The sequence below is a fragment of the Rhipicephalus microplus genome, unplaced genomic scaffold, assembly GCF_043290135.1.
Source record: "Rhipicephalus microplus isolate Deutch F79 unplaced genomic scaffold, USDA_Rmic scaffold_32, whole genome shotgun sequence".
NCBI classification, from domain to species: domain Eukaryota; kingdom Metazoa; phylum Arthropoda; class Arachnida; order Ixodida; family Ixodidae; genus Rhipicephalus; species Rhipicephalus microplus.
In genome coordinates, this window is record NW_027464605.1 from 3,603,613 (window position 1) to 3,620,327 (window position 16,715).

Consider the following 16,715-nt stretch of genomic DNA (forward strand, 5'->3'; position numbering starts at 1 on the left):
ACACACACACACACACACACACACACACACACAGTGTTTACGCTTGACCATGTTATCGCATCTATGAAATCTTACAGTTTACAGCCATTGCGACGATCAGAGGCCTGCCCTTATGCATGGTCTCCGTTATCCACACGTCGCAGGACATGTTGCGTGCTGGATAGTGGGCTTCATCGGGTGTCGTGTTCCAGTGAGTGGACGTTAGCAGGTCCCTCAGGTAGAAGTAGGGCCATCCATCCTTAGTCTCGAGTGGACCGACGATATCGCTGCTCGGCTTAATGAGGTTGCATGTTGCGCTGTGCGCTAGAAGAAGAGTTACGAAATAGTATAGTAATTCAAGTGATAAGATTAAGACGTTATTTATTCATTGCCGAAAATAACTGAAGATTCTTGTACTCACGACATAGAAAAGGTAGTCGAAGTGCAACCAGAGTGTGTTGTATAAAAATAGAGTTGAAAGCATGGAGGATAGAATGGTTAGTAACATTTCCTTTCGGGCTAGTTGGTACATGTTTAAAACTGAATTGATGTCACAAGTGACAGGGACTTAAATGATGGAGAGCGACGAAGAGACACACTACGCGGAGGATCCCACACATGCAGAGCTGTGTCTCACAACCCTCAAGCATAAGTCTATAGTCGTTTACAACCTAAGAATAAGTCTAAACTCCACCTACAACCATACCACTCCCACCGCGAAGAAATTTGCATGAGATTACTGATTGATATGTGGGGTTTAACGTCCCAAAACCACCATATGATTATGAGAGACGCCGTAGTGAAGGGCTCCGGAAATTTCGACCACCTGGGGTTCTTTAACGTGCACCAAAATCTGAGCACACAGACCTACAACATTTCCGCCTCCATGGTAAATGCAGTCGTCGCAGCCGGGATTTGAACCCGCGACCTGCGGGTCAGCAGGTGAGTACCTTAGCCTCTATACAACCACGGCGAGGCTGCATAAAGGCACATTTTTCATTTTTGTGATGCCAAGTGCTGTTCGCGCATTCGTGGTTTTCGTATAAAAACAGATGTTGGTGCAACTGGTTCACAGTAAAAAAAACAAACAAAAAAAGGTTGACTTCTAGCGCAATTTCTACACAGATTTCGACCTTAGTTTCTGTCAAACGTAATGTTTCAGGTAAGGATGCCGAGCTTTGAATTGCTATTGCACGCAGTATTTGTTTTAGCAGCAAAACATGCTCATGGTTTCAATGGAAACCTAAAAATGACTCTCTCGCACAGATGAATGACTGGTGAGCCACAGATTTGGGAGAGCGCTTGTACGTTTTTGTGTATTTCGATTTTTATTCCTATGTTGTAACTCACTATAAGCCCTAACAAAATAAATAATATGGTCTTTAGCAACATCGCTCAATCAAATCCTGTCAACCATGGCCGCATGAAGTAACGCTAACGATCGTCAAATTTCTCTATATAGAGTACATAGACTCAGCCAATCCCGACCTACATTGCTTTTTACTGTTCAGCAATATGTATGCGTTGCTGAGCCATCATGATACAGCAAATATTGTATTAAATCTTGTGTGGTGCCTGTGTTGCTCAACATTATGCTTCTAATATGAATCAACATCTAGAATCCACTTTGTTGTATTTCAAGGTTCCGAGGGTGTTTAGATGTATGAAGATTTTCAAAATTGTTCCTAGAAAACAAGAAATTCTGCTTACTCTGAATGTGTAACGGGCATCTTGGACAAGGGAGAAGGGATTAAGTTGCAGTTATACCAACTCAAGAAGCCTACATTTTAGTGAACTTAGAGACCTACCACCGATATATAAAGGCGTCATACAATGACTGAGTGAATTAATGAATTAATGAAGCGGCATTGAGAATGCATACAATTTGCTTGAGAAAAAATTTGAAAAATCGAAGAGAAATCTGGATCAACCAGCCAGCGTTGCTTTCAAGTTTGAAAGCGAAACCAATGCGGCTGTTTGGTTGGTCGGTTCGTCCGGTTTAATACTGCCAAGCGGCTGACACTGTGCGATACACCGTAGTGCAGGACTTCAAATAATCCCGACAATCTGGGGCTTTTTAACTAGCATTTGTGTCGGACAGCGGACAAAGCTCTATTAGTTTCGCTTCCATTGAAATATGCCAACCGCGATTGAAGTCGAATCCGTGCCCTTTGAGTCGACATCACAGCACCATTACCACCACCACTGGGGCTTAAACCGACTAAAACGATTGAATGAGTGACATTAAACTAGTAATAGAAGAACCTAATGATCTTGTTACGTTGTTTTAATACTGAACGTTACCAATTCTATATATCATGCTTACCACCGTTGTCATCAGTTGATAAAATTAAGTATATACCTCAGCGATATTTTTTTCTTACGTCTAAACCTTTATGTTTAGGCCGCTACTTCGAATTTTAGCTTTGCGAGTCACCCATGCTCACATACACCTTGGTCCATATTGCGTACGCTTTAATGCCACAATCATCCTTCAATGCTCTGACAATGACTTCAGTAGCCTTGTTATAGTTTCGCGTGCTATGAGGAAGGAACACATGACGAAAATGAAGCATTTAATGTCTCGAATCTTCATATTCTCTTTGTTGATACTAGATACAAACTATAGTCACATCTACAAATAGTTTTAAAGTACAGCAGATTCTGTATAAATACTGTGTAACTGTATAAAAAGAAAAGCTAGCGGTCATAGAGAAGCGTGCAATGTATAACAAACTCGGCTAGTGCATCAACGAGAAGCTGTGTTATACAACCAATCTGTTCGACGAAAACACTTGCGACCCCATATCAGCACGTGCCATCGAAGAAAAAAAAATCAGCTTCGAAGTAGGGGCCAAACAACTAGTGTGCTAGCAACAAATTGGTATGCTGTACGAAGCAAGGTTAGCAGCTACGTCTCTTGGGATCCTACCTCGTGTGCCTGACCAAGTGCTCGTTTAAGCTAGTGCAGCCCATGCAGGGGGCGAAGCGGCGTTTGTGCTGTCTGTCGTCTCAACGCAAAGTAAGCATTGGGAGTACAGTACACACAAGACCCGTCCGCTGATGTCTGTCGCGATAGTGTACGTGCCAGCACTCGTTACTGCACCGTTAAAATCAAAGTTCTCAGTCGTTGCTCAAGCGACGCAGCCCCCCTCGCTTCCACCTCCCAACGCTCTTTCATGCTCATTCACTCAATGAAAGATGGACGGGCCGTTTTTTTTCTGCTTAAAGCCATGGACGCTATGCCTCGCGCGTGGGATGATGCTGTCGCAGGCGCACGTGCGTCGAAGATTGCCCACTGATTTGATTTCTGCTTCAGATGCGCTTGTTCCGATAGCGCTCACCCGCTTCAACCAGTGCGCAGAACATGTGGTACAAAGGCCAACGTTATAAATTAGGACTTTATACAAAACATGACTGCACGTTGACCTAAAATACTTTCAGACAATGTCCATATATCCCATCTCCATAAAGAAAACAATGCTACTGAACTGTGGCCATAGAATAGTTGCCAAGAAGAACCTTTCGTGAGTGCCGGGGATATAAACACATCACATAATCGATGACCTTAAATTGCGACTATAGAGCAAAAAAAAATATCTTTGTATTCTCACCTGATGCTGTATAAAGAAATGTCTGCCTGGTCTCGATGTCTTGAAAGTAGGTAGACGTTTCGTTCGATGTGTGAATTCTGAGGGCCGCCTTCAGATTTGTGCTGTCGTAAAGTTCTTCGAAGAACAGTACTTCTTTGACAATTAAGCTTGAATCATCACTTGGTCTCATCCGTACGATTTCACCAATAGCTCGAAACGAACCATTGTAAAATGGAGGGGATTGTCCTGCACAAAATAGCAGCGTCCGTTGAGTTGTTATATATGATTTCATTTGTTACAAATTATGTTTCATTGCATATTTCGTATCGTTATACCATTGTATCATGATATCGCGTTAAGTTCTTGTGTACATGTATGCGAACATTGTCGTGTATATTAGAGCAATTGTCTTCAAGGCAACGTAGTGATTTTGGTCGTGGTATATAGATGTGCCGAAGTGTGTGCCCTGTTACTGGAATGTTACGAAACTTTTGTGTTCTGTACATATTGTAAATAATAAACAGAAAATTTTGGCAGAGATGCAAACACGCACGTGGGCAAATGATTCAGCCGTAAAGAAGTATTACGTCATCGAATACTATTCAGTGGGTTTTAGGAATAGCATTTGTGACCCATGGCCTACAATAAGACTACAGAAAAGAGCACCCGTGGATTCCAAAGTCTTTAAAAGCCATATTTACGCTTGTAGTAAGCGCAACTAGTTGACCTCCCGCAAGTTACGACGTGTGTCGTGTACACGTGCATTCTGAGTCCAGTTTTGTTACGTCGTATAACGTCTTGATACGTAGATAAGCGTAGACTAGCTCCATGATTTGTGTAGCTAAACTTATGTTGCGCCCTTTCAAATTCTCTTGAGGGTTTCCATTTGTTTGCAGTGTGGTACGTGTTTACTTTCAACGTTCCAACATAAACTTTTGCTCAACAGATCGGACATGTTTGTGACATTCGTGCTTTTCTGTGCAATGGTGCTTGCTGTTAAGTATTTCTCTCCTTGTAAAGAGCATAAATTAAGGCTTTAGCGTGTCATTTAAAAAGGTACGATTCAAAGGGATGTTATACAAGGCAAGCTTACTCAAGGTTCAAGGTGAAGGTTCAAGTAAAAAAATTGCGTTTCGGCAATTAATCGCAAACATGCTCTATGCATTTCAGAAAAAAGTAGAAAACAACTGCTGGCGTAATGAATTTTCTCAAAATTGCAATATTTTGGAAATATAGCTTAGGTACCACCACAGTGACATCACCACAACCGCTCATTTTATCATTGCTCACCCTGCTGCTCTTGTCTTCATTTTTTTGCTAACATTTTTTTCCACTCCTATATGACAGTTTCTCTATTGCGTCTCATCGTCTCACCTCTTCACCTTGGTCACGGTCGTCCTTCGTTGAAGGCATCCGCCATCGAATCTTAAATCATGTCCACGATACCGACATTCTCACATGACTTTGCTATATGTGACCACGAAATCGCAAAAAAAAAAACCATGCCGGCTTCCACCACTCCTCTTGTTTTTTATATTTTTTATTTCACCAAATACGCCTGCTGCACAATTATTAATCAATGAATAGAAACTAGGACACTGCCAATCGTCAACCAGTATCCCGTTATACATTAAAGTTGTTAGTGTAAATTGCTACCCGAAAACTTGCTTACTGACATTGGCTATTTTATGAAAACTATTACGACTGTTCCTGCCGACAAGCCATTTGTCTTAAATTCGTTAAGATGGAATTACTACGAGACTACAACACCCGCTACGAACAGAGGCCCCTCTTTATCCTCCTCTTGTTTTTTTTTCGATACCACTCGTTTCATTAGCAGGAACGTCTGTAGGAGTATTTCTTTTTATTTTGTTTTTGTTGGCTATAAGCTGGGCACAATTGCGTGGGATAAGCCTCCCCACTGTTTCTTTATTTCTTTTCATAATCCCGGAGCATCAACAAGCCATATACGATGAGAAAACTAGTTGCCAGCACAAGCAACAAACAACAAAAAAAAAACAGCTCAGCCACCCGTGTACGTTGCTGAAAGATGCTGCTCCTCTGACGCTGTCACAATAGACGACATTGCGCGTTGCGGTTGTTGCGACATGCTGTGTCGAAACAATGACGTTCGTCAAGTTTTCGAGCTGTTTACTTGTACACTTGAGTAGTACGTGGCGCAGTCTGAATAGAAGAAAAATTAACCGCATTCAATGAGAAGGGACCAGGGACATTATTGCACCAGGTTTTGTTAAGGTACATCTGGCCTGCATTCTTGGTGGTTCGATGTCTATTGACTCCTCGGCAGGGGAAAGGAACATTATTCAAATAAACTCTGGTGAGATTTTGGTGTACGAAATACTGTTGCTGATTAGTGATATTATAATTAAGGCCGTAATTACTTAACGCGAACAAGATGACGTGTTACTGGCGTAGTTATGAGATGAGTAACTTTTTCTCTCCTATTTAAAATCTTCTGTGTCCCTCTGAAGAACAATTACAACAGAACACAACAAACGGTGGTTGTCAAAGTTCATGTATTTAGCATTTGAACATCTCACTTACACTCACACACACTATACGAATCAGAAATTGCGCGAAAGGAGGCCTGGATCAATTCGATTCAATAAATGAATTGTGCTATTGAAGACGTATGCGTTTCTTTCATTCAAGTAGTGATTGTTGTTTTACTAAGCACTTGTGCCGATGGCAGAGTCATGAACCTTTCAGCGTGTCCGTGGGAGTGAACTCGCTTGCTTACGCATGGGACACTCTGATAGTTTCTCAGGTGCTAAATACTCTTTCTTCAGGCAAGCGTTTATGCTGTCGTGTGTGTGCTCTTTCGCGAGCCCAGTAACCAATGCACTGAGGAAGTAAAAGTGGCGTGGTGCACACCTATTTACCAATACAGCTCTAAGCATTCGGTTTAACAAAAAATCAACATCAAGATTGCCAAGAAGCCCTTCGGTGTCTGACAGTTTTGATACTGTTTTACTGTTTTGTACTGCTGGGAGGTGTGTGTACTGCAGCTGTTTGTGTCGTGTTAAGACCCTAGTGATGACATACAAAAGATTGTAGTCTATTGGTCAGAGCGTATTGCTTGTGGACCAGCGGCCGAGAAAGTATATCGAAACGTTTGATTAACATGTACGTTTTTTATTTGTCCCTCAAGTTCGCTCCACTTAAATCATTGGTGTACTTGCGCGTTTACATGTGTATGCGTGGGCGCGCGCGTGTGTGTGTGTTTGTGCATGCGTATGTATGCACAAACACACACCAAAGGAACAAGCAGGATTTCGAACAGGCTACGCAACAATCAACCACATTCATACTATCAATCAGGTAATAGAGAAATGCTCAGAATATAACAAACCACTATACATAGCCTTCATATTACAAGAAGGCGTTTGATTCAGTAGAAATATCAGCCGTCATGCAGGCACTGCAGAATCAGGGCGTCGATGAAGCATATATAAACATCCTGGAAGAAATCTACAGAGGATCAACTGCTACCATAGTGCTTCCTAAAGAAAGCAACAGAATACCAATCAAGAAGGGTGTAAGGCAGGGGGACACAATCTCACCAGTGCCATTTACCGCGTGCTTACAGGAGGTTTTCAGAAACCTAGAATGGGAACAGTTAGGGATAAGAGTTAATAGAGAGTACCTTAGTAACCGGCGCTTCGCCGATGACATTGCATTGCTGAGTAACTCAGGGGACGAACTGCAACTCATGAATACGGAGTTAAACAAGGAGAGCAGAAAGGTGGGTCTTAAAATTAATCTGTAGAAAACGAAAGTAATGTACAACAACCTCGGAAAAGAGCAGCGCTACGAGATAGGTAGGCTTTCAGCTCTCCCATAGTAGAGTACTAAGTACTCTAAATCGTTAACCACTTTTTCTAAACACACAGATACCGATCCAGGGGGATGGCTTAGTGCTCTCTCATAAGTGAGTACGAAGTACTAGAAATTGTTATATTTTTTTCTAAACAATAGTGCACTTCAAGTTGTAAAAGACTATGTCTACTTAAGGCACGTAATAACCGCGGTGCCGAACCCCGAGACTGAAGTAACTAGAAGAATAAGAATGGGGTGGAGCACATTTGGCAAGCACTCTCAAATTATGACAGGTAGATTGCCACTATCCCTGAAAAAGAAGGTATATGACATCTGTATCTTGCCGGTACTTAGCTACGGAGCAGAAACCTGGAGGCTTACAAAGAGGGTTCAGCTTAAATTGAGGACGACGTAGCGAGCAATGGAAAGAAAAATGGTAGATGTAACCTTGAGAGACAAGAAGAGAGCAGAGTGGATTAGGGAACAAATGGGGGTTAAGGATATCATAGCTGAAATCAAGAAGAAGAAATGGACATGGGCCGGGTTTGTAGCGCGTAGACAGGATAACCGCTGGTCGTTAAGGATAACGAACTGGATTCCCAGAGAAGGCAAGCGGGTTAGGGGGAGACAGAAGGTTAGGTGGGCAGATGAGATTAAGAAGTTTGCTGCTATAAATTGGCAGCAGCAAGCACAGGACCGGGTTATCTGGCGGAACATGGGAGAGGCCTTTGTCCTGAAGTGGACGTAGTCAGACTGATGATGATGATTATGATAATGATGATGATGATGATGTATGCACGTGTGTGCGTGCGTACGTGTGTGCGTACGCGTGTGAGCGCGCGCCTTGCTGAAGAATCTCTGTAATGAATGACGTTAACGACAGTTATTCCTTCCATTCCCTTGACTGACAAAAAAAAACTAGAAACAAACAGAGTAAACGAATTGACTGCAGAATACGCCCGCATTTATTCTCGTGGAGATCACCACGTCAGAAGATTTTTTAGAGCTTGGAATAACAAGCTCCGCGTCAGAGTCGATACGCCAGTTGTCGCTTACGTATATTGAGAATATAAGTCTGCGAATTGAAGAAGGAAAAGTGGAAATCTCCTCGAGCATTATGAGTTCACCTCGCCCTAATACTTTTTCGTTAGTATTAACAGAGAAGCACTGCAAGCCTTGAAGCGCCATTTTTTATATTGTCTTTCAGACTACTGCTCTTTTCAATCAGCCTGCCTTTTGCCGCTGACGTAACGCTACAGTTGTATTCCGTTCTAAACACAAGTACGTAATTCAAAGTTACATCAATAAGGACGTGTTATGCTGCAACGAGCTATGACGTACAACGTTTCGACGTATTTTATAGGTCACTCTAAACGCCGTGCACATTACATAAGTGCTGCACGTACCGCACGTCCCCAAAAATGGTGATAGGAATAATAACAGCCGAAAGTGCGGGCATCATTGTCTTTTTATTCATCATGATCATATTTATATAACAATATCTGAAGATTTAAGTATACGCCCTGAAACTACCATATAATTATGAGAGACGCTGTAGTGGAAAGCTACAGAAATTTCAAATGTCTGGGTGCTCTTTATTGTGCACTGACTTTGCACAATTCACAGGCCTCTATCGTGTTGCCTCCGTCGAGACAGCACCAGCACTGTTGAGATCGAACACATAACACTCTGGTCAGCAGCTGAGCACCTTAGACACAGATCCACCACGCCAGACGACCATCATTATCGACATCGCAGGTCTTGAAAACAAACGCCTCTTTCAACAATCTACAGTTACACCATTATCGCACACGATGATTCCATCTTAAACCCGTGACGTTCGTCATTTAATCTCTGCACCTTATTCTCTGCTGGCCTCATTAACTAATTATGTGGACAGATTTTCTCCTGATGCTTATTTTGTCACGTTATTGAACCGGCGGTCATATAACTTACCGGGGAGTCACTGGGCACACGTATGGCTTCATTACACCATATTTTATTACTCATAATCTATACACGAAATTACTGTTTTTGAGGTTTCGACATATCGTTAGATAGATTTTTCTACAGTGACAATATAGGATACTTTTGTGCCACGTGCCTCACAATAAGTGAGTAAATCATCTTGAATTAGCTTAAATGAGGTTCCATAAATTGGTGTAATATATTGACGAAAATACCGAACAGTTATTATAAGCTAAGTGAACTAGGTTCAAAGCGTGAAGCGAACCAGATTAGTGGGGAATTCGAGAAACCCTGATCTTATACCTGGTGCCAATGAAGAACGCTTCGAAAACTGTCCAGCTTACAGACAGTGCCGTTATACTTAAAATATAAGGCTGACCGTGGTACTTATACACCTTCAATGTACACTACCACGTTTACTCTTCGAGATATTGGACATGCCTCAATGGAAGATTCTATGGAAACCAACCATAAAGTGACGCGTCACCGCAGACGTTCTTGCAGGACTACTCACCAGGTAACTTTTGAGCCCACGCGGTGTAAAAGAAAAGCAACCCAATACCCGAAAATGATGCAACGAGAGACGTGGACGTCATCTTGACGTGTGGATATCCATCAAGTAAACACAATGCAACACGCGTCCATACAGACTGTTCTGGGGCGTCACAGCATTTCTCCCTGCCCCGCGTACAATGTGTAAGGCCTCATTTTTCCCGATTGCGAAGGGCACTAGAGAACGAGTCGCTGATAAGGGTGATAAGAATAAAGAGGTCAGATGCTTAATCGCAGCCTTTGTTAGCACCGGAGCATTGTACTCCCACCGGCGTATCCAATGGCTCTTGAATTGCTCCCTGTGTGGAGTAAAAAGTGCGAAAAGGAAGGTAAAAAAAAAAGAGCGTTGAAGTGCGAACACACCTTTCTGTAATGCTGTTGGAAGCGTGCTTATAATATGGTAGCTGGAGTTCAGTTCCTGTTCAGACCATTGAAATAGGGACAATGCTTGAACGTAGCACATCAGAGTAAAGCGCAATAACTGAAACAATATTAAGTTCCATTTTCCTAACTTACCTGTAGAAAGAATTAAATTACTTGGAAGACAAATCCCTAGACAAAGAATGTACTGTGTCTACAATCTAAATCCTAAATCCAACGTTTAAGATATCCCAAATAACGCTGATTAACAAGCGAGCTATAATTACTGATGGGAATTTTAAGTTGGTGGAATAACAAAGAAGGAAGTCGTTAAGTAAGTCCTTCCACCGTTCCTTCTCAGAAAAAACAATAAGCAAAAAATAAGGCACTTGGAGTTCAGACTCACTGCAAGAGTGATTAGATTCAATAATGGAGAAAGCTATCCTGTTACATTCTCCTTGAAGACACGGTGCTTGGAGCTAAGGTGATGTAAGCGCTGTAAGAAAGAAAGAAAAAAAGAGAGTCTGCTATATTGAACAGCTACGCAAGTTTCTTTGTAAGGCCTTCACTGCACGCGCTCGAGGTGTCGTTGAAGAGAGAAGGTTGCTAAGGACACGAACAATCGTGTTTCCGTCAGAGCTGGAGTGTTAAAAACAAACTGCCCTGCATTGACCGAACAATTGCTCAAAGCACGTCTGATCTGCCGTGAAGGAACCGTGAAGGGCCGGATCACATTGTTCAGGACAAAAGAAACAAGCGTAGAGTACCTCTTGGTGCGCATCAAAAGTCCTCCCGCATTCAATAGTGTACCGAATGATGACATATCTGATGACCAGCATGCTCCCTCGCAGTGTCAGTGCTTATGCGGTCAGTCACAACAGTTGACAAGACACGACCTTTGAGAATGCTTCGGATTCTCTTAGTTCTGGTCACAAAGTATCCTATTGAACGTTTCACAGCGCAAGGAACTTCGTGACGTATAACGCCGTGAATCATTAATTGGGTGGATCAAGTTTTCTAATTTGTTCTGCAGCAGAAGCACTCTTACAATACATATATGACTGATATCATGCGCTTAGGGGAAGATCTCAACGTAACAAAAACAAAAACAAAAGTGACGGCATTTCATCAAAAATGAATATACTGCTCAAAGAAGTCAACTAAAAAACAGAAGCGCTGTCACAGAAGAGATAAAAAATTCAAAACTTTTGTGGGTAACTGTCTCACGGACTTTCTTCGTCGACTATACAGGATTAACCGACTATACAGGATTAAGAAAAAAAGGAGTTGCACAAGAAGCGTAGCAAGGGCAAGGAATCTCGACGACTAATCTGACCTTTATCAGACTAGGTGGAACATGATCGCACACTCATTAAACGACCGTTAAAGCGCCCCCACCCCGCTCTTCACGCCATCTTGCTAGTGATAACAAAAGCACGCTGAAGCCGCCAAGCTCCATGTACCTCGAACGGTAAAAGGTGTATATAAATAGCTCATGGTTAACAAGATGAAGGATATACGCTCTGCGGCAGAGTTAAATCGCGGAGCGCGCTGAAGATCGAGGGGTGGTAGGTTCGACTCCCGGGTTGTAGTTTTCCTGCTAGTTTTCCATCTCTTCATGCATCGTTTGCATCCTTATGCCCGTGACGGAAACTTTTCAGTGGCGCCTCGGTGCACCCTAGCAGAAAATACTTTCATGTTAAAATGAGCTATTGTACAAGTACCGGCCCATCTTGTATATGTGGCTCTTGTTCATTTAGTTTCCAAAATTTTACGCGAAAGAGGCTCTTAATACATAAGACTTAATACATGACCAAAATTGTGGAAAAGTTGTTTTTCGCTTGACGAGGGTGACCACGATAGTTGCGGTAACATTTGAAATCACATATTTATTCAACCAAGCGCTTGTATAATGTGACAACCACCGACGTGTCTGTAATTTTGATACAATGCATATTTTGTGGTTTAAGAATTCAGGCACTGCTTGTAACATAACTTGAGTAACAGAATACCATCGTAATTTACACGACAAAAATAAATAGCGGAGGAAAAGAAGTCACATGGCTTAATGCAGGGTTGGTGTAGAGAGAGAGAGAGAGAGATAAACTTTATTTAAAAGAAAGAGGAAAGGGGTATCTTGGAGCTTTAATGGTTACGTCCCTACGTCCAGGGCCCCACTTGCCTTAGGCGCCCGGCGGACTTGATCCAGGAGCGTGAGCTGCACTCCCGAGTTAGAGCTGACGAGTTATGCCAGCCATAATAGGTGTGAAAGGTATTCCGAGAAAATTGTTCAAGCCGCCTGCCTTACGATCGCGGCCCCACGAGATGTACAACAAAAACACATCAGACGCAAAATTCGCAAACTCGCAATGTTTCCGAAACTTTAATATTGGACTACTCTCGAAACATCGTTTCGAAGAAGTCGTTTCGGTTCAAATGAGACAGCTCTTCCACTGCGTGGAATTCCTGGAAGCAAAAGAAAAAGAAGTAAATGTTGCTAAGCCCACGAAGAATGTTTACATTGAAACCGAATATTAAAGCTTTCTTAAGAATGTTAAAACCTTGAACACATTTTCGCAAACCAAAATACTAGCAAACTAACAAATGTTTTTCACAAACGATGTGTAAAGTGATTATAGCTGCGACGGGTAAGTCGTTTTAACCTCAAGTCTGTGCCAAGTAGAAAAAAATATAAAACGGTTGGGTGGAGTGGCAACATGCTTAACCTAACAAGAAATGATATGGTGTTCTTAATGGCAAGACCTAAGTCACGCGCTCAGTGTTGATTAACACTGCGGAATGCCTCGCTCAAAATAGGCACGCCCCCCTGCGGCTTCCCGCTGCGTGCATTCTATAAACACGGGCGGGCATTAATGTATCTGTGCTATATTTGTCAATGTTTTCGGGAGTGGGAACTCTTCCTCGAGTGATTCTTAGGGTCATGTTAGCAAATATGTTGCGCACGAATGTTTACGGTGAATATAAAACAAATAAAACGTAAGGTCCCTTAGGGCTTACCACGAATTAGCTTTTCGTAGAACACCTTCAAGGTGTTCTTGGAAATGGTCTGGTTTAGAAGGGAAATAGATGACTCGAACTGAATACTATTGCTCCCATTTATGACACCCGAAAAATTAAGCGTGAGCCTCTTTTTTGGTCATCAAAAGTCTCCTAAGGTATCAAAAATAAAGAGAAATTCATTACACAGATGTAGATAAGAACAGGCCAGAAAAGATCACGCTGTGATCGAGCTACAGCACCTGCTGTAGTGTGCAAAAGCAGCAATTTTAATTACGGTTAAACACGTTCACGTCAAGACGATGGATCGTTTCCTCTGCCCGTTAGAAACCAACTTGCCTCTTTTATTTTCAGCAGCATTACTTAGCTCAAAACGTTTCGGTCATGGAATAGTTACTGGCTTGGGACTACTTAAAGAGTGCATCAGTAGTGCTACAACATTCACCTAGTTTGGGCGTAATCAGAAGGGATTCACTCGTGTACGGAAGAACCAAATGCATTCACATTTCAGACTTTTCTATCACTACAGCACTTGTCACAAGAGAGAGAGAATACAGAGAACGACAATGATAGTGCAGCAGATTCGCCGAAGGATACGCACCTGCGACGGAAAACGAGGAAATACCCGCGCAGTGACTGCGCGAGAGCCTGTGCCGTTTTGGCAGGCCCTGCACAGTGTTAGCATACGGTCCTTCTTCGTTACGACATCATAACATCAATGGAGCCCTTCACACAGTTCTTAAAAATCAAGATGTGTCACTGCGATCAAGGATGGTTATTGTTGAGTTACGATTCACATAAAAAACATCACAACATAAAAAACTGACAATAAGTCAGTGCCGCTGCCTGTCTCCTTCTTTCTTTTGTCCCTCGTTATTGGCGCTGTTTTTTATGTGAATCACGTCGTACCAACTCGCCCAAGCAACCACATTAGCTGAGTTACGATATTTTGAACTATAAGTTACAGCCTGCACAAAAGTACTGTGATGCCAGTTACTGCACAATAACCAATAATCAGCGTTGTAACAACACGGGATCCTAAACTGCAAATCTAACGATGATAGTTATAGCGCGAGAACAGAACCACGACAAAGAGACAAGAAGGACATGACACTTTGTCTTTGTCGTCGTTCTGTTCTTGTGCTATAACTATCGTCATGTGATACCAACTAGCCCAAACTGCCACACTGCAAGTCTAACGTACTTAGTCCTTCTGCGCAGCCCTCGCATGAAGGACAGGTATTTGCACAACACTTTTGACAGAATTTTGTGGTGTGAAGATGAAAGCTGGATTCTCGCAGATTGCTTTAGAATCGACTTATTAGGTAATGTGAAGGTAAAAAGGCCAGCCCAAGTGAGACAAATGCACAGGTGGCTGTGAGAACCTGGTGCAGTCATCCTTTAAACGATATGATTGGTCTAGGACACTGTTCTATTCAGAGTGCAAAGAGCGAGAAGGAATAAAAGGGGGGAAAAGCAGGGAGGCTGTTAAGAAATTGGAGCATCCGGTTTGCTACCCTGCACCAAGGGAAAGGGAATGGGGAAGAAAGATAAGAAAGAAAGCGAAGAGCAAAATAGACGCGTGAAAAAAAAAGAGCAGGGGTGCAATAGCTTATTCAAAAGACCACTAGCAAGTAAAAAATGGCAGCATATCCATGGAGTGAATGATGGAGAGTGGGGCGAAGCATCCATCCGTCCATTCGTTCTTGCTTCCGTCCATCCATGCGTGCATCTGTGTGGCCACCTATGCGTTCATCCGCCCGTCCGTGCGTGCGTCTGTTCGTGCGTCCGCAAGTTCATCTGTGCGTCCGTGCCTGCTTTCTTCCATGCATCCGCTCCTGCGTCCGTCCATGCGTCTATCCGTCCGTGCAGCCATCCGTGCGTTCGTCCATGCATCTATCTGTCTGTGTGTCCGTTCGTCCACCTATTCAACACTCGAAGTACCACCATCTCGCATCTTTTCATCATATATTCCGCATATGCACCGCCATCCAGCGGACATTCCAAGGACTAAACGAGAGGTGGCACACGCACACTTTCTTAAGGCTTGCGCTTCGTGTCTACTTCCCACCTTTAACCACCTCTAGTTCATGGTGGTATATACTAGTTCACTGTATTCATGGCATAGCGGCCCAACGCTCGCTAAACCTTTCTAAAGCCTAGGAGGTTACGCCCAGTGAGTATAACGTAGGAACCCTTTCTTGTCTTCTGCGCGTTGTTGAACAACGAAAAATTCGCAGCGTGTGCGTTAACTAAAAGCCGAATTCTCCTGTCTCTCATTCCCCCTTAGCAGCTATTGGCATGTACATTGAGTACTACCTTTTATTGTTCAACAACGCACAGAAGAAATTTGTGACCGGCAACACCTTGGAGGTCAAAATGTTATACCAGTTGCACACTACTACAAAAGCTACGAGGGACGAACGGGTGCCGCGATAAGGAGCTTCGCCCCTATAAGGCCTTCACTGATTTTCTATGCGAAGACAGATTATGTCGGTTTTCGAGAAGTGACTGTTCTAACAAGGGTCTGCCGTCAAGGCGGACTAATGCAGCAGCAAGCCGCTGTCTTTGCACACTGCAGTGTGGCGAGAAAAGTGACAGAGAACGTGCTCTATCGTTTCATCGCTGCCGGAATCATCGCAATCAGCACTGTTTTTCATGTCGATTCGGAAGGCGAAAACTTTGGTGAAAGCGACACCAAACCACAGTCGTCAAAGCACCGTTGTCTCAAGTCGAGAGAATCCAGATGGGGGCCGAAGTCGACGAGACGGCTCCAGCCGATGCAGTCGCGTGTGCCGCAAGCACTCTGTGTTCCACAGGGATTTCACATCTTCATTAGCATTTTTTGGCATTTTAATTGCCGCATCAGCCTTTGAGAATGGAATATATTATTCTAGACCGTCTTTGTGTGTTGATCGAGGAGCTGCGTCGGCATGTTTGTTGCCCAATATGCCGCAGTGACTTGGAAGCCACTGAAATGTGACTTCGTGTCAGAGTCACCTGCTTTTTTAGAGGAATTGAGAATGATTGATTGATATGTGAAGTTTAATGTCCCAAAACCACCATATGATTATGAGAGACGCCGTAGTGGAAGGCTCCCGAAATTGCGACCACCTGGGGTTCTTTAACGTGCACCCAAATCTGAGAATACGGGCCTACAACATTCCCGCCTCCATCGGAAATGAAGAATTTAGAATGCAACAACCAATTATAAAGCCAATTATTTAAACTGAAAACTGGAGCTTCACTTTATTTTTCATTAAGAGCTTCGTGTGGACGCATGTCCCAGGTCATCCAATTATTTTATCCCGAAAGAGATTCATGCTGGGGTACACTCCAGCATGAATCCAGTAGACTCCATTGGTGTATTTCCGTCACGAAAATGATGACTTCAAAAAATACACA

The 16,715-nt window shown here is 43.0% G+C and overlaps 1 protein-coding gene across 5 annotated transcripts in view; it reads right to left on the reverse strand.

Moving 5' to 3' along the window:
* Nucleotides 1-16,715, reverse strand: part of LOC119172824 (uncharacterized) — a 203,846-nt gene that overhangs the window by 31,017 nt on the left and 156,114 nt on the right. For 4 of the 5 annotated variants that reach the window (XM_075884479.1, XM_075884480.1, XM_075884477.1 and 1 more), the window contains 2 exons: nucleotides 3,594-3,818; nucleotides 76-303 (listed from right to left, as the gene is read on the reverse strand). In XM_075884479.1, the coding sequence (XP_075740594.1) occupies nucleotides 76-303; nucleotides 3,594-3,818 (453 nt within the window). The remainder of the gene's footprint in view (nucleotides 1-75; nucleotides 304-3,593; nucleotides 3,819-16,715) is intronic. The other variant, XM_075884481.1, reaches the window with a different exon arrangement.